Source organism: Plecotus auritus (assembly GCF_963455305.1).
Source record: "Plecotus auritus genome assembly, chromosome: 1".
Classification (NCBI taxonomy): domain Eukaryota; kingdom Metazoa; phylum Chordata; class Mammalia; order Chiroptera; family Vespertilionidae; genus Plecotus; species Plecotus auritus.
In genome coordinates, this window is record NC_137770.1 from 14,950,854 (window position 1) to 14,976,025 (window position 25,172).

The 25,172-nt window shown below is 40.7% G+C and overlaps 1 protein-coding gene across 4 annotated transcripts in view; it reads right to left on the bottom strand.

Moving 5' to 3' along the window:
* Positions 1-22,032, bottom strand: part of TTC8 (tetratricopeptide repeat domain 8) — a 37,514-nt gene extending 15,482 nt beyond the window's left edge. Inside the window, exons 1-8 of one of the 4 annotated variants that reach the window (XM_080649428.1) lie at positions 21,814-21,983; positions 12,672-12,701; positions 7,478-7,598; positions 7,044-7,107; positions 6,777-6,936; positions 6,489-6,578; positions 4,065-4,109; positions 60-145 (exon numbers count right to left, since the gene is read on the bottom strand). In XM_080649428.1, the coding sequence (XP_080505554.1) occupies positions 60-145; positions 4,065-4,109; positions 6,489-6,578; positions 6,777-6,936; positions 7,044-7,107; positions 7,478-7,598; positions 12,672-12,701; positions 21,814-21,927 (710 nt within the window). In that variant the 5' untranslated portion in view covers positions 21,928-21,983. Of the gene's footprint in view, positions 1-59; positions 146-4,064; positions 4,110-6,488; positions 6,579-6,776; positions 6,937-7,043; positions 7,108-7,477; positions 7,599-12,671; positions 12,702-21,813 lie in introns of those variants that run through there. The other 3 variants (XM_080649429.1, XM_080649430.1, XM_080649431.1) reach the window with 3 other exon arrangements.
* Positions 22,033-25,172: the final 3,140 nt, after the last annotated feature.

Sequence of the window (25,172 nt, forward strand, 5' to 3'; positions counted from 1 at the left end):
TTTGAGACTCTAAAATATGTTGGCACTTCTAAGCCCTTCCCAAACAATCCAAATTTTACCTGTAGTAACATTTTCCAATCTGCACTTTCCACCACCAGTCCTTGTACTGAGAATGCTCTGTAGAAAGGGCAGCCAGATCCAAGGCCTTGGGAAACAAGTCGTTTTAGGTTAGGATTTTCTCTTCTAACAATAAACAGAAACAATAAATAATGAAATCAACCATATAATTTGCATCAATCAAAGCATGCATTAGAAATCAGACAGCAACTCAAGTTGCTCATGTTTCCAGATGGCCCCAGGAATTTTCCCCAAATAATCAGTTCCAGACCAGAGGACTGACAGCAGATGACAAGTAAACACTGCTTAAAGGGAAGCAGATGTACAACATATTTAAATACAATTTTAATATACAAGGCACAAAAGTGGTATTTTAAAAATCCATACATTTTCACCCTCTCCCCACCATTTATCGACTATCTAATGATCCAAAACGCCTCCCAATTCAGTGTCAGTCAAGCCTTCAGGGTGTTAGCCTGGTCCAACTGCAGGCTCCACTTTAATAGAGACACAGAGAAACAGAAAAAGATCAAGGAAGCAGGTAGAAAAGGGTTTGGAAAACAGGATCATGAAGAAGCTGGGGTACTTGGGTAATGATCATCTTCAAAAACCTTCATTCCATTATTCTGACATCACTTCACATTCCAATAACTCTAAAGGTCAGATTTTCCTTTGCTGCAGACTGAAAAAAATCCCCTTAGTTGCTTTCATATTTTACATGTGTTTCTCCCATCTCTCTTGTGTCTTTTAGCTTGTTCTTTCTAGTGTTTATTTAAGATCTGGCAAAAAGTGACTAAACAGGAATGAGAATTTTATATAGAGGAAGTAGAAACCATCTGGATAAGAGAAAAGCAAACCAATCTTTACACAGATTTGAAGCTCATAGAAAATTTGAAGCTCATGCAAAGATTTGGTGAATAAAAACTCAGGTTATTAGTTAAAAGAGAATTCTGATTTTTTAAGTAATACTTATTGTTCTTTCTCTCAAGGTTGAAAAACTTATTCTTTAAATAGTGTTAGTATAATGATGGCCAACACTTCAGTTAAAGCAACTTAGATTTTCATTTCTGTTATCTCAGAATATATCCCATATTATTGTCCATTTCTTAATATTAACCTTTTTCTGAAATAAATGCCAGAAATATTCCTTGGCTCTCCTACTGTAAAACTAATAACATTTCTTTGTGTTTCCCATCTTCTCTTGCTCCAGGGGAAACTTTTAAATAAATACGCAAACTATTTATTTTTTTAAAAAGTGGTGTCCCCATGCTGGGGTCCTAACAGACTTGAAAAATCAACACCTCTACTTGAAAGCTATAGATATTCAAAAACAAGACACATATAACTTTCATATGCTTATTTTTCTTTTTTCTCCAAGTCAGAAATAAAAATGGAAGCAAAAAATGATGGAAAAAGTGTAACTTCAATTAGCATTATCCCTGGAAATAGTAGAAAAACGTATTTTCAATCAGCTAAATTCAGGGGTGTACAGTAAATATCTGCATATATTAATTTTAACTTAGTCTTTATAAAGATCTCTTCCAGCAAATAGATCAGATTTACTCTCATGTTTAATCTAATGACTTCTGTTTTCAGAAAAATGTCATTCTAACTTTTTTACATTTTTTAACTTTCCAAGACTAGACCCGGTGCTTATTCCAGGCTACTGATTTTGCTCTCACATATGGCCCTGAAACACATCCTCCTAAGTAGGATCCCCATGTTTGTGCTAACCCAATTAAGGAAATTAATATGAATTATTGATATAGAATAATAAAAATATACATTTAAATGATCATTCTTCATATGAAGTCTGAGGCTGCACTAGACAAAACCATTGGCGACAATTTCAAAAGGGCCCCAAGTTCCCTGAGGACAGGCACCCCTTCTTACACAGCTCTCTGGCTCTGATATGCTGCCGTGCTAAGTAAGAGGCACTGAAGAATTATCTATTGATTTAACTAACTCTATTCTTTATTTCTAATTTATGTTGAAAAGAACTTAAGCACCAAACAAAATTATTATAGTAATAAGATTCATATTAACAATTTTAAATTTTTAAGTGGTGACAGAAAATCTGTATTATTTCTTTAAAGTCCCAATTCTTTATTTTTTTAATTACAGTTTACATTCAATATTTTATCTTAGTTTCAGGTATAGCATAGTGGTTAGACAATCATATATACTTTACAAAGTGCTCCTCCAATATTTCTAGTATCCACCTGGCACCATATATAGTTATTGCAATATCATTGACTATTCCCTATGCTGTACTTTACATCCCCCTGACTATTTTGTAATACCAATTTGTACTTCTCAAATCCTTCAACTTTTCACCCAGTCCCTCAAACCTCCTCCCCTCTGGCAATCTTCATTCTAAAGTTCCAATTTTTAAAAATAATTGACTATATATATTTAAGGGCTTTTGAATAATTTAACCAATACAGAATCTCAATATTAAAGGCTCAGAAGATCATAAATAAAAGCCATAAATGCATAGAAGTCCATAAGCAGAGTCTTCAGCAGATCTTCACATCATAATGTTTGTGAAAATGTCCAACTGAGCACCCCAACTGATTTCCTAATAGAGCTCCAACTACTAATGTTAAAAAAAAAAAGAGTCATCCTTTCACTATTGTTATAGTTGCGACAACTTCAGGATGATGAAATTAAAGAGCATTTGGAAATAAAGATTCCTGAATCACCAACTTTATTTTGTCAATGCTGTCAAATTGCCCCAAAAAGGGAGGGGAGGAAGGGAAGATGTTAAGAACTCCAAGGCAGAAAAAACAGTTTCCATAGGACAACTTTACTTTTCCTTAACACTGAAATACCACTTCATAATATTCTCTAAAGTTATCTACAGTATTCTCCATATCTGTCTATAGACAAATACAGAATCACCAACCCACATGCCATTTTGGATTTGTTAATATTGACTTCCCCCACAAATGGAAAAAGTATTAAGAATTCAAAGACAGAAATATAGTTTTCCATAGAAGAACAACTTGATTTTTCTTGAATTTAAATACCATTTTACAGTATTTATCTAATATTCTCTAAATTTGTGTGAAATAATTTATTTACAAAGAAATCTGGAGGCCACCCAAGTAACCAGTATAAAAGCACCTCTGATTTCTTCATCATGTTGAAAAACAGAATTCCCCTCTTTCCCCAGCTAAGTTGCAAAACATTCATATTAAAATAAAATAAAAAAAGAATTCTTCTGGTTCATTATCTAAATTCTTCTTCCATTCAGAAAATAACATTTGTGTGAAAATCTAAAATGACATTTTAGCCCTAGCTGGTTCGGCTCAGAGGGTAGAGCATCGGCCTGCGGACTGAAGGGTCCCAGGTTCGATTCCAGTCAAGGACACATGCCCGGATTGCAGGCTCGATCCCCAGTTGGGGGTGTGCAGGAGGCAATTGATCAATGATTCTCTCACATCATTGATGTTTCTATCTCTCTCTCCCTTTTCCTTCCTCTCTGAAATAAAAAATATATATATTTTTAAAAATAAAAATAAAGTAAAATGATATTTTAATGGAACAATCTGATCCAGAACAGAATTATAATGTGGCAAGCCGATACCAGTGGCAAATAGATACGGGGATTCTGTCTTTCTCAGTATTCCTAGCACACATCATAGTACCAATGCATAGGCACTCAATAATTACTGGTTCAAAGAATAGCCCAATCAAGTAACAAATTGATAAGTAAACTAAGGAATAAAAAGGAAAACAGAGGAACCAACAATTTGCGGTTTTACTAAATAAAAACAAAACAAATTGTTTAATTGCACGTTCTATAGAGTAGTGTATATGTATTGGGGGTTAGCAGATGAAAAGTCCATCCAGAGGGTTTGAAAATATTAGTAATTCTCCAATCTTTAATAATTCTATCTGTTTATAAGATAAGATAGGTAGGAAACAGAACATTTCAGAATTTAAATCCCCAAAGTCAGAAAACTTAAAATAAAAGAAAAAAGCATGAATTCAAAACTTACAGTCTTAACATCATTTTCATGATGAAAGATATACTCAAACAAAGCCTACAAAGAAAAAAATGCCAAAAATACATTAGATTTTATTTTAACAAAAGCACTTTATTATTATATCAAAACTCAAACAGTTGTGACAACAGCTGGATTGAACCAGAATAAGAATGTACTCTAAAGTGCCTGGGATTTATAAATAATGTGTCAATCCATCATTTGTCACAATTACCCATTTCAAAATATGGCTATTTACAACTAATTCCTGTCTTTACAGAGTACAAACTGGAAAGCTCAAATGACTGAACATTTTTTTCATATTGTACATACTATTTTATTAGAAAGAGACAAATGGGGGGGGGGAGAAACACTAGGACTGCCAAAAATGACAGATTCACTCCATTTTTGACACATTTTCTGTATATGATACAGTGATTATGATATTAATAACACTTTAGACATAGGAAAATCTGGATGTTTCTTCTAAAACAGAGTAGAGCTTAAGGGAAAGTGGGGAGGGGGCGTTGCTTATTATTCAGATGACTCTAATGGGCAACCAGGGCTGGGAGCCATTATTTTAATCCTTCACCCAACTCATGCGGATAAATAAGCGTTTGCTGGATTATCTGTTGGTAGGACTACATCTGTCCATAATAACATTATTTGCACTTGCAAAGAGGATGACACCCCTGGAAGATATCAAGGTTCTTAACAGAGAAGACTTGGAAACAACAACAAAAAATCAGGACAAGGTCTTTCTTTAAAAAACTATACGTAACCTTCCTTTTGTTCCGTTATACAGAAAAAGAAAGAAAAATAAAAGTTCAGAGTGCAGCTGGTGTTACCACTGCCATGACAAAGATGTTACAACACCCGAGACAGAGTCAGGGAGTCGAGTCACACAGACACCCCAAGCAATATGCCAACGTTAGAAATGAGTTCTGAGGAGCCAAGCAAGTTGGGGACCAAAGACAGAAAAACCTGGCATCACTTCTGCAACCCACTAAGAAAGTACAAAATCTAGTTCAGTCTAAATCGAGTAACACAGATCGGTCTGTCCTAGAAGCATCAGAAGTTAACTGTGGGAAATGCCTCCACTGACTGAACTTCCTGGTTAGGACACAGCACTGGTGCCGACTAGCCATCCAGCCACCTCAAGGAAATGGCCTGAAAAACCAGATATTCCATACGGGCTGCTTTTAACACTCCACTCTCACAAAGAGAAATGAGAGAACTGAGAAAAGCGTCATGATTCTGCGAATGAAGCTGACGGGACTGCTGTCAAAAAAGAGGCCCTAACCGGTTTGGCTCAGTGGATAGAGCGTCGGCCTGCGGACTGAAGGGTCCCAGGTTCGATTCCGGTCAAGGGCATGTACCTTGGTTGCGGGCACATCCCCAGTAGGGGGTGTGCAGGAGGCAGCTGATCGATGTATCTCTCTCATCAATGTTTCTAACTCTCTATCTCTCTCCCTTCCTCTCTGTAAAAAATCAATAAAAAATATATTTATAAAAAAAAAGAACTTAGGAAAATATCATCAGCACTATTCTAATCTGAGTCCCTTTCTACCTACTAGCATTTCTCTTCCTGGTTTAAACTCCAAGTCTGTTTAGCTCATATCCATTTCTATTTCCTGGAGTGTTTGATATTTAGCAAATATGTTAAATGCCATTGGAATTGAGATTAGGAATGAGCTCAGGACTCATGTACAGAATTCACAGAGATTACAGTTAAAAACCTGAGCTAGGCTTAAACCAGTTTCCAGAAGAGAAGTGCTCCTGGCTCTGAATTATTCCACGCTCACCTCCAAGTATTTTTATACTGGAAAGGTCATGGACTCTCTCCCTCTCCCTCTCCCTCTCTTTCTCTCTGTCTCTCTCCATCCCTCCCTCCTTCGCTCCCTCTTTAATTTAAAGGAGCATTTAATCTTTGAGTAGTTATAATTACTAATGTACTTGGCTTGCCACTGTCTGGCTTGAGTAATCCTTATTGAGATGCCTGATTAAATACTAATTAGAAGGAGTACATGTTTTTTATCTTCTCTTTGACAGTCCTGAAATCCTCAAGGATAGAAAATTGTTTTTCTGAGAATCGGCCAAGCTGAAAAAGAAAAAGAAAAAAAAAATACACACACATAGAGATGACCTCCTTAGCTTCACTCCCTGAAGATGCTGCTGCGTATCTGCTTTCCTTGTTCTAAATTACTGTTCTTTCTAAGGAAAAAAAGAATTTCCTAGAATAATGGTACACTGTATATGCTATATTTCTGACTGACTTTACTTAACTCCAAATTAAGAGGAATTTTACATATATAGCAATTAAACATATCCATTTTAATAAAAACATGTCCTTTCCTTCACAGATTTGCATCCATTTCCTACAATGTGATTACAATAATACTTCTAATATAACTTCCTAACATAATTTTAAGTACATACCTTTGCCAATTTAGGTTTCTGGGCATATTTTGTTAAATTCAGTCTAGATAAATTTATAAAAGGTCCATCCGGACTTGTAAGCATGGAAGCCTATGGAGAAAATGATAAAACAAGAAATAGAAAATGTTCTCTTGAAACACAAATTAAAGTTTATGCATAAAAATTATAAAGGCAACATAATTAAAAAGAATCACCTTTGAAACCTTCCATATAATTCTCCACTATAACAACAGTGGAAAGTGATATAACCTAATGTTACTTCGGCCGTGCCAGGCTCTGACAACTCACCGTGCCCAGCCTGACGAATCTTCCGGACGAGCTGGTGATGGGGCGAGCCGTGTAGGCGGTCCTGGGCGTTCTAATGGCCTGCTCCATGGTGCCCGGCCTGCCACTCTGTGTGCTGGGTCTAAGGAAACCTGTAATGGGTCTTCCAGCTTGAGTGATTGGCCTGTGACGATTGTAAATGGTTCAAATACAAAGAAGATCAATAAAGGAAGAGTCTCGAACAGTCTGGACAATATTTAGTGGCGGAAGTTATGAAACAGAAGCACATACCTGATGGCTGGACTAGGCCCTCCTGTCTGATTAGTTCCAGGGAGTTTCAAGGATGTGCCAGGGCCTATGAGATGTGACAGTGAATTCAACTTACGTATTATTTATAAAACTGTAAAGACTGTCAACTAATGAATTTTCAGAAATGTGCTGGTGCAAAAGAAATTAATAACAGGAAATATATTTTAGGGAAATGTGTTTGAGATTAATATTTATTGAGTGTCTATCAGGTTACTTATGTTATCATATTTAATCTTCACAATAAGTCTGTCAGGTAAGTAGTACTAACCCATTCAGCAAAGGCTTACAGCGGTGATTTTCAACTGGTGTGCCATAAGAATTTTTTAAACATGCAATACCTGACTACGTATTTGTAAACACAAGATTTCTTCCTCCTAATGGCATTTCATTTACTTAACTAAAAAACCAACACTTACGTGGTACTTGAGCAATAGCATTTTCGTCCAGTATCATTTCCGCAATTCCTTCCTGATCTACATCGATTTCATCGACATATACCATTTCAGTTAGTGCTCGTGCTTTCAAAATCCAAGCTGCCTACAAAGCATGGATAAAATAAGCACATATTAAACAGCATTAGAAGTACTGCAAAGCCTGTCGAAGCGAGCCATCCTTTATTAGTATCTAACTAGAGGCCCAATGCACAAAATTTGTGCAAGGCTTCGTCCGGAAGGTCATCTGGAAGGACGTTCAGTCTAGCTTATTGTGCTTTTATATTATAGACTAGAGGCCCGGTGCACAACATTCGTGCACTGGCGGGGGGGGGGCGGTCCCTCAGCCTGGCCTGCTTCCTCTCACAGTCCGGGACCCCTCGAGGAATGTTCGCCTGCTGACTTAGGGGGAGCGGGCCTAAGCTGCCAGTCGGACATCCCCCAAGGGGTCCTTAGCACTGTCACAGAGGTGGGAGAGGCTCCCGCCATAGCTGCTGCGCTCACCAGCCATGAGCCCGGCTTCTGGCTGAGCGGCACTCCCCCTGTGGGAGCACACTGACCACCAGGGGGCAGCTCCTGCATTGAGCGTCTGCCCCCTGGTGGTTGGTGCATGTCATAGTGACTGGTTGTTCCACCGTTCAGTCAATTTGCATATTAGCCTTTTATCACATAGGATTTTTTATTAAGCATGTTTACCACTTAGTGCATTATACTAATTTAAAGGGCCATGTCAAGAACCTAAGAAGAAAAGGTCATTATTTATCATGAAACAACTAATATATCAATTACCTAATAAATAAAAGTGTGATAATTAGCTTGTGAGCCTTCTAACATGCCTTTTTATAGATAAAAGAGCTTTAGAGAAAATTTTACTAGAATAATAATTTGTGAACAAATGGGTAAAGATACAACCACCGTGCTCCTTCTGCCCTCCTCCCTCAGGATCAAGTCCTTCCCAATGACTTCCCTTATAGTTCAACTCTAAACCTACTTCCCTCTCGTCTGTCTCACAGAGCATTCTCGTCAAGCTTCTATTATTATGTACTTACCATATTTGACAAACGCTATAATTATTTGAGCATAGGTTTAGGCTCTGTTCCCTAAAAAATGAGCCTTTTTCTTTGTTCATTTTTTAATTTTCAATAACATCTCTGGTGTTTTTTTTACACAATAAGTATTCCAAAAATGTTGAATTAACTAAGATCAATTCCTCCCAATAATTAATCAACCAACATAATCTTGGTTGCTTTGTGATCTAGCCAGTAGAAAACCTGCTAGAAAGTGGAGCTAGGGGAAAGAAAAAAGTAATTAAGGAATCTAGAAAATATCAGCTTTGCTTCACCTGAAAAAATTAGATGTAAAGGTGTGCACAATTCTATGTCTTGTTAAACACTTAAAACTACTTTATCAGGAGCAGAGAACAACAAAGCTCAGTGTCTGTCCTATGGACAATACGGAGAGAAGGCAAGTCTTGCCGTCGCAGCAAAGAGCTGACGTATAGTCTCCAGGAAGTAGCAGCAAGGGAAACCTGGGCAGTTCGGAGCTCACCATACCTGCTGCGTGAAGGCAAAGGGACAGAGAGCGGAACACCTGAGGGCACTAAGAGGTCCAAAGGGTCCTCACACAGGAACCCAAGAGGCATGCAGTCAGTCAGTCCGCATCTGCTGAGGACCTCCTAAAGAGAACATTGGGCTAGGTTCTGAGAAGGAAGCATGAGACTAAAACTTGGATCCTAATTTCCCTGAACACATCACCTACTGGAATATAAGGCAAGGCGAAGCAGTGCAAGTGGTACGGAAAATAGTTTTATAGGAATTAGAAAGTCGAGATTTCTTTGTAGCTGAAGTAATTGGAATGTATATATTTTAAAAATTTAAATAGAAGATTTAAACATCTTCATGCTTTCATTTTAATGGGAATAAAGTAGACTATCTTCACGGTGTATTTAGGCTCCTAAGGTGATGGCTTCCATTTTTCAGGGCATTCTTTGCTCAACACCCTCTGGTGGACAGGAAGAAGGACTGCATTTTCTGTTGGAACAGTAAAGCAGGACATGGGCTTTGCTGGTTCCGTGGTTCATTCCGGTACTTAACTCAGGAGCACCTACGGCTTGCCAGGTCCTGGGAACAGAGAGAAGTAGGCCACAGTCCCAGTTCTAGCACAGAGAAGTGCAGTGCTACGGGGAAAGTGTAATAACAAAAGTCTGGAGCTACTCGGGGAGAAAGGCACCCAGCTGCCTTGAGGTAGAGGGAAGAGTAGAGAAGAGTTTGGCCTGGTGGCCAAGACTAGAAAGCTTATGCCAGGTAAAGCAAGCAACAGGACAGGAGCAGGCTAGTTTGGCAGCTCTGAGAGAGCTGAGTATATGGTTGGAGACTCGGGTCCAACTGAGGCAGCAATCAGAGAAGAAGCCAGAGAAAACGGCAGAAGCAGATAGCTGATGGGCCCTGTGTGCCACAGTGAGGTATATGAATTTTTATCTTGATGAGGAGGAGCTGATGAAACTTCACAACCAAGATGTGGAGTCCTCATTCAGTGGAACTTCTAAAAGCCAAGTTTTTATTATTATAGTATCATTTATATATTGGGTATTAATTATCCAGGCACATATTTTTTAATTATTTTCATGTCCAGGCTTTATCTCATAGTTTACGCCATCATGGTTCTTGACATCTATCTTCCTACTAACCTCTCAAATATTAAAGAGGTGCAAATTTTCTTATGTTAGGCTAAGCAAAACATAGGAAAGTAAATCCACTATTCCCTCCCTACCCAAATGAATAAATACTTCAGAAGCCAAATAAGAACATTTTTAAAAATTTTATTACACAAGAATTCACTTTTTCAAAAAGGTAGAGCTCCAATTTCTAAAATCTAATTTTTAAGAAAGTAGAAATAATGATGTGAATTTTTTATATTTAAAGCTCTATTATAAAATCTACTTAAACTGTTATTAAATTTTAAATTTCACCAGTATTTGAGAATATTAATCTTCCTGACTTTCCTTCTATCCTAACAAAAAATGACCTTGAAACTCACATATCACTGCTGGATTAAACATCAGATTGTATTCAAAGAACTGCTCTTGGCAATGTGAACAATTCTTGAGATTTTAATAAAAAACAGCAGATGGGGTTTGGCTTTAAACAAATTTTTTTAAATTTATTTTGAAAAAAAGCCAAGTATGTTTTACAGCTCCAAAATCCTCTGCCTGTTTAAATTATTTTTTAAGCTCAAAACTAATCAGTGATTAAAATAAAATGCATAATAAAGCACAATCCTGATCCCAAACTGCCCCTTGAATCTGAATAACAATATAAATTAGCTTTATCAGATATGTTTAACTTGTTGAAAAATGACAAGGTCAGGCAATTTATGTAAATAATTTGAATACCTATGTATTGCAAGTACTGTGAGATCCACAAAAAATAATAGATGTTTAAGGAAGTTTTTTTAAAGAAGAAAAGCATAGATTCTCCCAATCTATCTGAGTGATTATCACATCAATATTTTCCTTTTTTATCTGTGAAACATAACCCCATCTCATTCACCTACTGAGTTAGACTGCAGGACATTATTCTCGAGGCAAATACCTGTTTGCTAATATCAGGAAAATACTGACTTGTTCTCCCTTCTGTGAGTTAATCCAAGTTTAGTTATAAAAATAAACATTTCAAAAGGCAAAAATTATACTGACTGAGGGCAACATATTTAAATTGTTCAGTTCCTCTTAATACAGAATGCAGGGCCAGTAGTTAAAAGCAGGTATGAAACAATTTTGCTAGGTTATTATTAAGAACAGTCTGTGTAACCCGATTTTGACATAAAAATCAGTAACATCTGACACTGTCTAGGCTATGAAGGTGAAAATTTAGGCACAAAATATTGAATTATTATTGCAAAGCCTTATTTATTTTGAAGTTGTAAAAATGTGCCAAAGAAGAGAGAGGCAAAAAGTGTAAATAGTGAGCTCAAAAGAATCCAGTTAGCCTTGTTCGCTTTTTATTCTGTTAGCTCACTATCCACCGGATAATTAGGTCTACAGTAACATAACAGGAAAGTACAGATCTTTCATGAAGTCCCTGTGCTAGTTTGAAACTTTCAAATGCCATTTATGGTTTTAAAACCATGCAAATTATTGATGCTTTAATTTTAATCAAAATCCTCCAAAATTAGTGAAAACAAAAAAGCACACTACTTGCTCTATTTATAGTTTAGGTCCTTCTTAAATGACTTGTGCATAGTATGCAAAAAATAGTTTTGTACCATCTATCAATTTGGAAATCATGGTTATAAACATTTCAGAGACAAATGGCATACTTTTAAAGGACAGGGTACTACATTTTAACCTATTTATGGTGTCTCTTTAATACTCACAGGCCTCTATAAGAGCACTTTGTATATTGCTTTCTTCTAAAAGGTTTGATGATTATCCATATGGGCCCTATAAAAGGTTCAAATCGCCTATTTACCTGAAAAGCACTTAAAATTCTCTCTCATTTGGGAGGGCACACACCTGGCAATATTTAAGCCCTCTGATTTACAGCTCTTTCCTCCCTTCTCCTAATTCTCACACTTCCTGGAAACCCACTTGGACTAAAAGCTTCACTGGCCAGGTGTTCCCCTAACGAGACCCCCTCTCTCCCTCATTTGCTGTATCTTACCCAGTTAACACGTCCCTCTGACCACCTCCTACCTCTCACCAAGCTGATTTGGTAGAGGTGGCTGTCTGGCCAGGGTCCCTTCCTATCTTCTTCACTGTGACAAGCACCTCTGTCCATAACCAAGACCTTCTGAACCAGAGTCGGGCTGTTCTACTCAAGACATGTCCTATCCATCACAGTCTTTTCAGACACCTGTGGCTCTGCTAACTTCTTGCTCCCTTTCTAAGATCCTGGTCCCCCTTCCTTCCCTTACTGTTATCCTTCTGGTCAATATTGGTTATTTCTATTTAAGCACCAGGGCTTACTGAATAGACTCTATGAGTTCCATAAGGCTACCCATCCACAGACACAAAAGCATTAGGAATATAATAGTTACATAAGAAGGTACAGAATGCCTAGATACAGCTAATTTTATAACACGACAGGTAGATAGCCAGCAAATTTTCTAGTCTATAGCAAAAACTAAGCAATAATAATTAAAGTATTCTCTAAACTAAAGGCTGCAGCTAAGCCTTTACCTGAGATACCGGCAATTCAGGACCTGGTTCCTGGGAAGCATTAAGAAGGCAGCAAACATTTTTTTTTTAATTTAAATTCTTTATTGTTGGTAGTATACATTTTAAAGAAATACAGTTTCTAAAATAAAAAGTCTTACTGACTAACCAAGTATTTTTAGGTGAATTCAAACTCACTCAATAAAAATGAAAATATTAACTTTAATTTTTCTCCATAAGTGCTCTCAGTTCTGCAAAACTAATATACTCTGAAGAGTACTAAATTCTCTATGATCAGAAAATTCTAAGTACTCTAACCTCATTTAGAGCACAGAGAAGATATCTTAACTGCTCATTTAAAGAAGACACAACAGCTCCCCAAATTAAAAATAATTTGACAATTGTACCCAGGAAACATTTCTTTATATGGTGGTTAAAATATCAGACTTTAATCACTTAGGGAGGAGAAGGAAAATCTACATACTCTAAACCCTCTATCACATAAATACAATGGGATTGGTGGCTGAGGATAAGAAATTAATTCTAACTGTAATGTGCTCTGAGAAATTTTTATAAATAGACTATGTAATATATATCAGTGCCAGGTGCTAATAACTCAGGATATTTTCTGTCCAAATTAAATAGAAATCCATTGGTAAAAAATCAGACTTATAACAAATTTATTTATAAAACATCTACATTTACATGTCTATATCAATAAGCCTCTGTGGAATACCTGAGTGTGTTTTATTGCGGAATCTACTAAGAAATAGGAAGGGCCGGGGGAGGGGGGGAATCTTTGCTTGCCTTGCTTTCTACAGCTCTAAAATCCAAAAAAGAGAATACCCTACATATTTATTTAAGAATTACTATGTGCGCAGGCAATGTGTAAACCTTCCGGTCACCAAGCAAGGATAAGCAATTTCTTTAGTGTGGCACACGGTAGGAACACGGGAGACAAAGGCCAAGCGAGGCTGGAAAGTGAGGGCCCTGCAGGGGTCCTCAAACTTTTTAAACAGGGGCCAGTTCACTGTCCCTCAGACCGTTGGAGGGCCGGACTATAGTTTAAAAAAAAAACTATGAACAAATTCCTGTGCGCACTGTGGGCCCGGGACGAGTCTGCTGCTAAGCAGGACAGGCAGCGGCACCCGGCGGGCCGGATAAATGTCCTCGGCGGGCCGCATGTGGCCCGCGGGCCGTAGTTTGAGGACCCCTGCCCTAGAGGGTAGGCTTTAGAGAATATTTATCAATCAGCTGAACCAAACACAAAACAGCAGCTGAGAATGCATAGCAACGGGAGGTTTTCAATTCAACTGTGCATAAGAAAGATCTAGAAAAAGTACAGATTTCCCACAGTACATACTTAGAAAAACACACTGATACACAGGAAATGAAATGACAGAAGTCACCCTTTCTATTCTTTTTTCTGGTTATTTGTATACATGTCTGTTGACCCTTTATTTCATTTGAGTTTCATAACAACCATCTGAGAGAGGCAGGTAAGTGTTATTATCCATTTTACAGATAATAAAACAAATTCAGAGATGTCTTGTAATTTGCTCAAGGTTATACAAAGAGCCACAGTTCTTTCTTGCCAGTGCATCTTGGAGATTAAAAAAAAAAAATGAGATGGAAATAATAAGGCAGGATTGGAGGGTAAAGTGTAGGAGAGACTTAAGTTCCATATACAAAGGGGGGAAAGCTTACCAGAGGAGATTGTAGACAATGCTTGAAACGGACAAGAAAACAACTAAAGAAGATGCTTGTTATTCTGCCAAAGGCAGGAAGATCCCCCAGTGGCCAAACGGAAACCGGCAGCTCAGCCTCAGAGCACTCGGTTCTCAGATGAAGGCCTCTGTGCTCGCTGTCTCATCCCACTGTCCCTCAGGAATACATTTACAATTTACCATACAGCTAAAAAGCATGTAGGAACATGATGTGGAATGAGAAGGTGAGAGAGGAAATTAGAGGCCTAGAGGATGAGAAGATGTTGAGGCAGGAGAAGTTGTATGAATGGAAGATGGAGACAAGGCCTATCGGAGAGGGAGGCAGAGAACGCGTTAATTCCACCACATTCTCCCGGCATCCCCGGCACTCTGCTAGGCGCGGAAAACATTCTATGGGGGAAAGCACATAATCCAATGAATTACAATACAATATGTTAAATGCTATATTCAAGCTATGGACCAATCCTATCCTATCTAATAAAAGAGTAACATGCAAATTGACCATCACTCCAAGACACAAGATGGCCGCCCCTATGTGGTCAAAGATGGCCGCCCCCATGTGGACACAAGATGGCCGCCACAAGATGGCCTGCAAGATGGACTCAGGATGTTGTAATTTAGAGATAAGGCAAAACTTTTTTAAAATCACTGAGACATCTTTGGATGTCGCTCAACTATAGTTTTGTGATTTCAATTAATCCACCCTATAGGGAACCAGTTGTGGGCAGTTAGGGGTGACCAGGCCAGCAGAGGAGAGCAGTTGGGGGAGACCAGGCCAGCAAGGGAGGGCAATTGGGGGGGGGGACCCAGGCCTGCAGGGGAGGGCAGTTGGGGGACACCAGGACTGCAGGGGAGGACAGTTGGGGGGGGGGGACCAGGCCTGCAGGGGAGGACAGTTGGGGGGGACCCAGGCCTGCAGGGGAGGGCGGTTGGGGGGGACCCAGGCCTACAGAGGAGGACAGTTGCGGGGGGGACCAGGCCTGCAGTGGAGGGCAGTTGGGGGGGACCAGGCCTGCAGGGGAGGACAGTTGGGGGGGACCAGGCCTGCAGGGGAGGGCGGTTGGGGGGGACCCAGGCCTACAGAGGAGGACAGTTGCGGGGGGGACCAGGCCTGCAGTGGAGGGCAGTTGCGGGGGACCAGGCCTGCAGGAGAGGGCAGTTGGGGGTAATCAGGCCGGCAGAGGAGGACAGTTAGGGGTGACCAGGCCAGCAGAGGAGGGCAGTTGGGGGTGACCGGGCCGGCAGAGGAGGACAGTTGGGGGAGACCAGGCCGACAAGGGAGGGCAGTTAGGGTCAAAGAGGCTGGCAGGGGAGCAGTTAGGCGTCAATCAGGCTGGCAGGGGAGTGGTTAGGGGGTGATCAGGCTGGCAGGCAGATGCGGTTAGGGGCAATCAGGCAGAGGCAGGTGAGCAGTTGGGAGGCAGCAGTCCTGGATTGTGAGAGGGATGTCCGACTGCCCGTTTAGGCCTGATCCCACCAATGCGTAGTGGTCAGACATCCCTCGAGGGTTCCCAGATTGGAGAGGGTGCAGGCTGGGCTGAGGGACACCCCCTCCCCCCCGTGCACGAATTTCATGCACAGGGCCTCTAGTTATAGATGACTTAGTTGGAGGGGAGAAAAGAACACATGAGAGATAAGGAAGTCAGAGAAAAGGGAGAGAGATTATTCTGGAAATTACTGAGTGCCTATGATTTATAAACTACATTTAACATCATTTTATCATCAATTCACTGGACACTCCTCACAGATGCTTTCCATATTACCAACAATCCTTTCAGAAAAACATAAATGACAGAATCCTACATGCAAATATCTCTAGCTATATAGAGACAATAGCAGCTAACATTTTTGATCACTTACCATGTATTCATGAACTTAACCCTCCAAACAACCCTTTGAGGTAGGTACATTATCATCCCCACTTTACAGATGAGAAAACTCTGAGGTCAAGGTGTACAGGCAGTATCTGAACCTAGACATTCTGGGCCAACAGTTTGTACTTTGCTGAGAATGTGAGATCATAGCAAGGCTGGACAGCAGACTACTGTAGGGCGTGGGGAGACCAAGGCCAGGTAGGACTGGCCTGGAGGTCCATCAGGAGCAGCAGGACTATGACAAGAAAAGACTCAGGGTGTTGTAATTTAGAGATAAGGCAAAACTTTTTTAAAATCACTGAGACATCTTTGGATGTCGCTCAACTATAGTTTTGTGATTTCAATTAATCCACCCTTATAGGGAACCACAAGTGAGGTTCGCTTGGTCTAGCAAATTATTTCCATGGCCATCCACACAGTTGAGTAGAAAGCGCCAGGCCTAGCCCTAGAGTCAGAAGACCTGGGCCTGGTCCTCAGGAGCCACTTGGCTGCGTGACCTTGAGCAAGTCATGCAACCTCCAGTACCTAGTCCTCCGCTCATATTGGAGTAATAGTGCCCACTTTATAGCATAAAACTGCACTTTTAAGAGAATTTAATAACTTTCGGAATTCTTTCATATGTACTATCATTGTCAATGAAGTGTAAGGTGGTAGCACCTTTGACAGGAGTTATCAATCACACAGAATTTCTCTATAAAAACATCTACATAATGAATGAAAAAGCACCAAACTCTCTATTACTTCCCTTGTCAGAACTCAGAAGGAACTCCCAGTTAGGCACACAAATGAAAACTTCTCTTTGGATCTCCTTCAAAGGGAGCAAGAGGACATGTACAGCAGAGTGGCACCGCCTACAACCAGCAAATACTCATTAGCATCAACTTCAATTCACATCAGTTTGTCTCCTCCCTTCCTCCCTTCCTCCCTGCGGTAAGGCTTTCTCTTAGGTTGCTGTTAATACTTCAGGGAGTTCAGTCTCCAGATAATTTTGAATGCGACTTCCTAATGGTCACCAATACTCACTCCAGCTAATGAACCTACTCTTCTGAGTTATAACTCAGAATTTAACAATAACAGGAAGCGGGGGAAATGTAAGGGAACAGAGAAATGGATGGATTTCAGAAGGTTAGGGAGATTTAGTGACCAAGTAGCCACGTGGGAATGCAATCTGTATAATTCAGCAGGAATATAAAATCATAAAATGAACTGCTCCATAGGGTACAGAATCAAAAGACTGAGTGTGGCTAAGTCTCCATGGCCCCAAAGAGGAAATAAATTAGATAATCATGCAGAAAGATGCTTTTCTGCTTGGATCTCTAGATCATTGTCTCAACCAGCTACTAACAGATAAGTCACTGGGGAGCCGTGATTCCCTATCTTTCATCTAAGCCAGTGGCTCTTAGCCTTTTCTCCACTTTCAAACCATTTACAATATTAACCTCTTCCTCTCTGTAACATCTCTCACTGCAAGCAGAGATTGGGGGTGGAGAAGGAGAATGTGAGTGACCCCTTTTCTGATATATTGCTTCCAGAATCACTAACTTTAATAATTTGGAAATCTATCCGAAATCTAACCCATTGTCAAACAAAAACAAAACACAAACAAACTCAGTGCCGGAAAAACCTCCATTTTATGAACTGTTTAAACATAATGGAGCTAAAATATCAGATCTGGGTTTCAAGCCATGAATCTGACATATGGAACACGAAGAACAGTAATCAGATTAAGCAACTAATCAGGATGACCCACATCCTGTAAGAGCAACCTTTCCCTCGGGGACAGACTGGTGTGTGGAAGGCGTTTCTCCCTTTCATATCTTGTCACTTTTAACCACTTCTTCAGTCACGATTTAAAGAACGCTTTGAAAAAAGACAATGCCTCTCTATGAATTGCTTGTTCTTACTGTACTGTATCAAACGGGGAAACTATGCTAAATTAACCAATTATCCTTCTCTCTTTACTCTTAACTGATCAGAACCTTAATTAGTGCCTTTCCTGCTCATAGACCCTGCCTTGTGTCTCACCATTCTGCTCCTGGGAAAAGCAGTTCAGAATCCACCTTCTTCATCAACCTTTTCCATTATCAACCACCATATTAGTATACTCAACCTACCCTTCAGTTCTTCTGTGTCCATATAAAAATGTACTACTCTAAGGAAACATGCTATTCCATAGATATCAGGCCTCTCTGGCCAACCGGACTACCTCAATTTTGACAAGAATCAAAATTAAATAAAACCCAAATGTCCTAATAAAAAGCACAAGGCACTAATTAAATATTTTTGATGGAAGTATGCCAAAATGATCTCTCTTAAAGGAGAAGTAAAGGTAAAATAGTCTCAAAGATGGGCTTCATCCAAAAAGGCTGATGTATCAAGACTGAAATGTTATCTTTTTGAAGCTCCCTGGACAAGCTTATACAGTACAAAGATTAACAAATAACAAATCACTTCGGAGAGGCTCTCCTCATTTGGGAGAAAAATAAGCAAAATAAAAAGTGGGGAAAAAAAACAACATCAAAAGCAAAAGCTAGCCAAAACCGGTTTGGCTCAGTGGATAGAGCGTCGGCCTGCGGACTGAAAGGTCCCAGGTTTGATTCCTGTCAAGGGCACGTAGCTTGGTTGCGGGCACATCCCCAGTGGGAGGTGTGCAAGAGGCAGCTGATCGATGTGTCTCTCTCATCGATGTTTCTAACTCTCTATCACTCTTCCTTCCTCTCTGTAAAAAATCAATAAAATATATTTAAAAAAAAATAAAATAAAATAAAAATAAAATAAAATAAAAATGTTTGCAAGCTAGAACTGCATTCCAGAACTTCATTAAAAAAAAAAAAAAAAAAAAGCAAAAGCTATTTTGTTGTGGAAAAAAGTAAGAGCAAAAATGAATCCATTTGGCACTCCAAAGAAATACTGTCATTTCCTTGCTCTTCTATGTATCCCAGCACTGCTTCAAAATCACTCATTTGTACCAAGACCAGTTTGGTGGCACAGGATAAATACCAGTGAGGATAATTACTATTAGAAACACTCTCCTGGAGGGATCCAGGAAGGATTTTCCGGACTAATTAACAAGAAATGAATTAAGTTATGTCCATAATGCAAATACATTTATTTGAAAATATAAATGTACATTTAAGAACCAATGGTCCTGAGAATTAAGGATGAGGAGCGCCACAAATAAAACCCAAATGTCCTAATAAAAAGCACAAGGCACTAAATATTTTTGATGGAAGTATGCCAAAATGATATCTCTTAAAGGAGAAGTAAATGTAAAATAGTCTCAAAGATGGGCTTCATCCAAAAAGGCTGATGTATCAAGGCTGAAATGTTATCTTTTTGAAGCTCCCTGGACAAGCTTATACAGTACAAAGATTACTGTATAAGATTCTTGTCAAAATTACTACAAAGATTCTTGTCAAAATTGAGGTAGTCCGGTTGGCCTGCGGGGCTCAGTGGTTGAGCCTCGAACTATGAACCAGGAGGTCACGGTTTGATTCCCAGTCAGGGCACATGCCCACATTGCGGGCTCGATCCCCGGTGTGGGGCAGGCAGGATGCAGCCAATCAATGATTCTCTCTTATCATTGATGTTTCTATTTCTCTTTCTCTCTCCCTTCCTCTCTGAAATAAAAAATGTATTTTTTAAAAAAGAAGAAGTGGGAGAGGAGGGAGGTCATTTAAAAAAAAAAAAGGATGAGAGAGAAGGGTTGGGGGTGACGATCATCAGGCAATTAGGATGATCTTCATAAACATAAATAATGCCATCAAAACGCATCCATGCGTATGATTAATGCACTCATTCAGCAAATACACAACGGCAGCCCCTGGGGGCCAGACTTTGTGAATACCTTACAGACCTGCCATCCTGGACTCGTTCTAAGGAAAGGAAAGAGCATTTGTCAAGTTTTTACTCAAAGGAACCTCCTTAAGCTTCCTAAAGCTCTTCCTTAATTATATCAGTACTCTTAACACAAATATTTACTTTTTTTAATTAAGAAAAAAAGCAGGATTTCTTCAAGCTTGGGAAAAGCAGACTGGGAAATATGTCCAAATTGAAATAACAATTGGGCCCCAAATACCTAAACTGGTACTAAGAAAAGCACACAGTCCAAAAGTATGGTGTTTAAAGGTTGGCTCAAAGGATAACTAACATGAATGAACCCTGTAAACTTTTCAGCAGCCCTATCCAGATACCAAAAGCCCAGTTTTGCAAGATAACATCAAGCTAAACTTCTATTCCTGGTGAATCGTTAATCATTGTTCTGACCACGTAGATCTTGAAAACCATCGTGCCTAGAACAATGTCTGGTACATCACAGGTCTGGAACTAATTTTTGTGGTACAAACGTTAATGGGTCAGTATTTTGTCATGATTCCCCTATTGGATTATGGTAAGTTTTTGTGTTGTTGTTGTTGTTGTTATAACAGCATCTGGGGTACTACTGTCCCAAGAAGCACACTTGGAAAAATACTTGCCCACAGAAACACAATCCTATTAACTAACACAAACAGAACCTAGCTTGGCATTTCCACTAACGTGGATTGATCTAGGGGAGATGTACTATCTATCTGAAGGCCAAAATGTTCACCTCAACAGGTTATCCTCTATCCATTTGCTGGGACCTATGGCAGAGCCTCCTGACAGTGTTCACACTCATGCCTCTGCTTATGCATCTCCCCTCATTTTTCTTTTTTTCTAACTAGAATAAAAGCTGGGAAACAAGAACTCTATTTTGCACTTACTAGAAGCCCTGACAAACTGCCACAGCTCTGCTCCTGTTCTCCCTTTTTCTCCTTTTTGCCTCTTCCAGGAATTACCTGTCAACCAGACCTGTACCTCTCACGTGCATCAAGTATATGACCTATTCATCCGCTTTACTGAATATTACACTTTAAGAGAAGTTAAACTATCACTGTAGTTTATTTAAAATCTCTTTTAATCAATGCCACCATTTCTTCTTTTAGGGGGAAATTTCCGTCCCTTCCCCAGTCTCTCTCTCCTAATAATAAATGTATCTTTTCCCCTCCTGGGTTCCTCTAACGTGTCTTATTGGCCTCAAGTTGCACTCATGCCCCCAAATCAAAGGCTCCTCACTCTTGGATAACAGTTTAAGATGAAGTGGAAGGATCACACATTTAATCCAAAAGAAAAAAGGCAGCTATTGCAACAGGAGGTAGAAAGTTACAGATCCTTAAATTTATAATTGGTTTTAGAAATTAACAACGCACATGCAGCGAGCTTAAGAGCCCTTCCATATGCAAGTAAAAATCAGGGACTTAAGTGTTCCTATCTGGGACACTTGAAGGAAGTAAAGGCACCGCCGAAGTTTGAGGAGGGGGTTATCACGGCACAGCCATCGTGGGTCCCTCCGGGACTCGGGTACGCAGCGGACTGGCACCCGCCGGCCACGGCTCCAGGGGTCTTGCTCCCGGTGTCCGTGCTAACCACATAGTCAACCTGACTCTGGGCCTTCCTCCCCGGAGCCCCCACCCGGAGGCCTGGGCACCCCCGGGACCCTCTGCCTCGCCCCCAGGATCCGCAGGGCTGATGGGGTCTGGCGGGTACCTGGTCGTAAGGGGACTTCTCCAGCATCTGCGTGCACAGATCGGCGCAGAGCTGGAACTTCCTGCGCCTAAAATAGCTCCAGGCCAGGAACAGTGGTTCCATCTCTGGGCCCATGGCTGCCGAGGGCTGCCCGGGAAGGACCACGGACGGACCCAGGCAGGGCGGGACCGAGGAGCGGAGTCTGCCCCGCAACTCGGCGACAGGGGCCTAGTCAGAGAGGAGCCCACATTGTGCCTGAAAACAGGAGACAGAAAAAAAAACACCGCAAACAGAACTCAGCTGCTGGCTTGCCCATACACTAGGGCTTGCCAAACGTGGTGCAAGAAAAATGTGTACTTTTAAAGACTGCATGTTTCATTAATTTCGAGAAGAAGGCAGCGTAACTATATTAAGAGGCGCTACTTAGACACCTCCGACTGGGGTCCTCAACCTCCCCCTTACAAGAGCGGTTGCCTAGCAGCCGAACGCTCTTCTTACCCTGCCAATCACAGAGTTGACCCTCCAACAGGTCACTGTCTTACTCTTACTCCTTTACCCATTTTTATCGCTATCAATTGCCCTTCCGACTCTAGAAACGCCAGCTTGCAAACCGCTTTTTCAATATCATCCTGCCCATTAGAACCCAAAGCCCTACCTAAAATCTTAAAACTCTCCAGTCTGTTTCTCGAAGTCCCTCTCACCGAATCCCAAAGTCCGAATTGAAAGGAACATTGAAGATTGCTTAGTTCAGTACATTCATTTTTTTACAGATGAGAAACTGAGATAGGCTGAGAAAAGAGAATTTTTTTTTACCTTCTGTCCCACGGAGTTAGGGATCTGGGCTGTACTCTGTGTGGCTACCCACAGGCTGTTATTACTGTTTGTTAATTTGATGCTTCACAGGGATTCTGGGTTATAAATTATTCTTTTTTACCAAACAAGATAATGTGTGCAAAAAATTAAAAGTGAACTTTTGAAACACCATCTTCAAACAGTTGCTGTTTGTCAAATGTTTACTTGTGCAGAGTAATTTCTTCAGGCACAATTCTGACTGCTCTAGAGATCAACACACATGACAAATATCTTTATTTTTTATTTTTTTAAATATATGTTATTGATTTTTACAGAGAGGAAGGGAGAGAATAGAGTTAGAAACATCGATGAGAGAAAACATCGAATAGAGAGAAACATCGATCAGCTGCCTCCTGCACACTCCCCTCTGGGGATGTGCTGGCAACCCAGGCACATGCCCTTGACCAGAATCGAACCTGGAACCTTTCAGTCCGCAGGCTGACGCTCTATCCACTGAGCCAAACCGGTTAGGGCACAAATATCTTTAATGGTTATGAAAAGAGAAATGTGACTGGGCTAAATCCAGGTAGACTTTGTTATGGAAGACTAGGGGATCTTTATTCTTTACCTCCTTCCTACCGCAGTGGGAGAGGCAAGAGAGGAAAATTAACTCAATACTGAATAACCTTCTGATCAGGTCTCAATCTCCTTTATAGCTAAGAAACCAACTGCCAACAGCACTGAGCAAAGATAAATCACAATTTTCTCAAACCCCTAGGGTACCATAATACAGACATATTTAACCCAGATACTTATATATTTCATAGATATAAAAATTAAACTTACCTTTCTGAGAAATGGGCTGTAATTTTTGTTTGTTTGTTTTTTTACTCCTTTACTAGCATTCTTTCTTGAATTTTTGCATCTTGGAGGCAATTCATTTCAGGATTATCTTATCTAATAAAAGAGTAATATGCAAATTGACCATCACTCCAACACACAAGATGGCTGCCCCCATGTGGTCAAAGATGGCTGCCCCCATGTGGACACAAGATGGCCAACAGGGGAGGGCAGTTGGGAGGGACCAGGTCTGCAAGGGAGGGCAGTTGGGAGCGATCAAGCCTGCTGGGGAGGGTAGTTAGGGGTGACCAGGCCAGCAGAGGACAGAAGTTGGGGGCAACCAGGCCTGCAGGGAAGGGCAGTTAGGGGTTACCAGGCCTGCAGGGGAGGGCAGTTAGGGGGGACCAGGCCTGCAGGGGAGGACAGTTGGTGGGGACCAGGCCTGCAGGAGAGGGCAGTTAGGGGTGACCAGGCCTGCAGGAGAGGGCAGTTAGGGGTTACCAGGCCTGCAGGGGAGGATAGTTAGGGGCAAAGAGGCTGGCAGGGGAGCAGTTAGGCATCAATCAGGCTGGCAGGGGAGTGGTTAGAGGGTGATCAGGCTGGCAGGCAGAAGTGGTTAGGGGCAATCAGGAAGGCAGGCAGGCGAGCAGTTGGGAGGCAGCAGTCCTGGATTGTGAGAGGGATGTCCGACTGCCCGTTTAGGCCCGATCCTACTGGGATCGGGCCTAAACAGGCAGTCGGACATCCCTCGAGGGATCCCAGATTGGAGAGGGTGCAGGCTGGGCTGAGTGACAACCGCCCACCGTGCATGAATTTCATGCACCCAGCCTCTAGTGATTATTATAATTATGTATTAAAATTAGTGCATTGCTTTTCACTGGGAGTGCCTCTAGAAATGTAATCTGTTCTAATGCAGCAGCTTATTGTTTTAAGGTGGCAGATTTTTAGGGCCTCACATGCTGGCATTTGGCAATTAGGCTCAATATTTCACAGGGTCTTTTCACTAATACTCTTTTTCTCTTCCAAGATCTCACTTTATTTTTTAAAAAATATATTTTATTGATATTTCACAGAGAGGGATAGAGAGCTAGAAACATCGATGAGAGAGAAACATCGATCAGCTGCCTCCTGCACACCTCCCACTGGGGATGTGCCCGCAACCAAGGCACATGCCCTTGACCGGAATCGAACCCGGGACCTTTCAGTCCGCAGGCAGACGCTCTATCCACTGAGCCAAACCGGTTTCGGCCCAAGACCTCACTTTAGATACTATATTATATTTAGTCATCATGTCTCCTTTGGCTCCTGTTGTCAGTGACAGTTTCTCAGACTTTCTTTGTTGAGGAGTGCCGGTCAAGTATTTTGTAGGACGTCTGGGAAGCTTCTAAAAATACAATGCCCAAAGTCCATCCCCAGATATTCAGTAAATGGTTTGAGGTAGGGCTGAGGAATCAGTATTTTTTTAAGTTTCCCAGGTCATTTTAATGGAAAACCAGGGTTGAACAACCACTGTGTGGAATTCAAAATGGCCTTGTATATCTGAGAGTATTGCCAACTTCCTAGAGAGAAATAGATTTTTGTAAGTAGGATACAGAAAGTATTTTAAATATATAATATATATCCTATATAATAAAGATGTAATATGCGCAATGACTGGATCACGGATCAGCAGGAGGGTGGGGCAGTGAGCTACAGGAGGGGGCAGGGCAGCAAGCTATGAGGGGGACCCGGGAGCAAGGGGGGCGGGG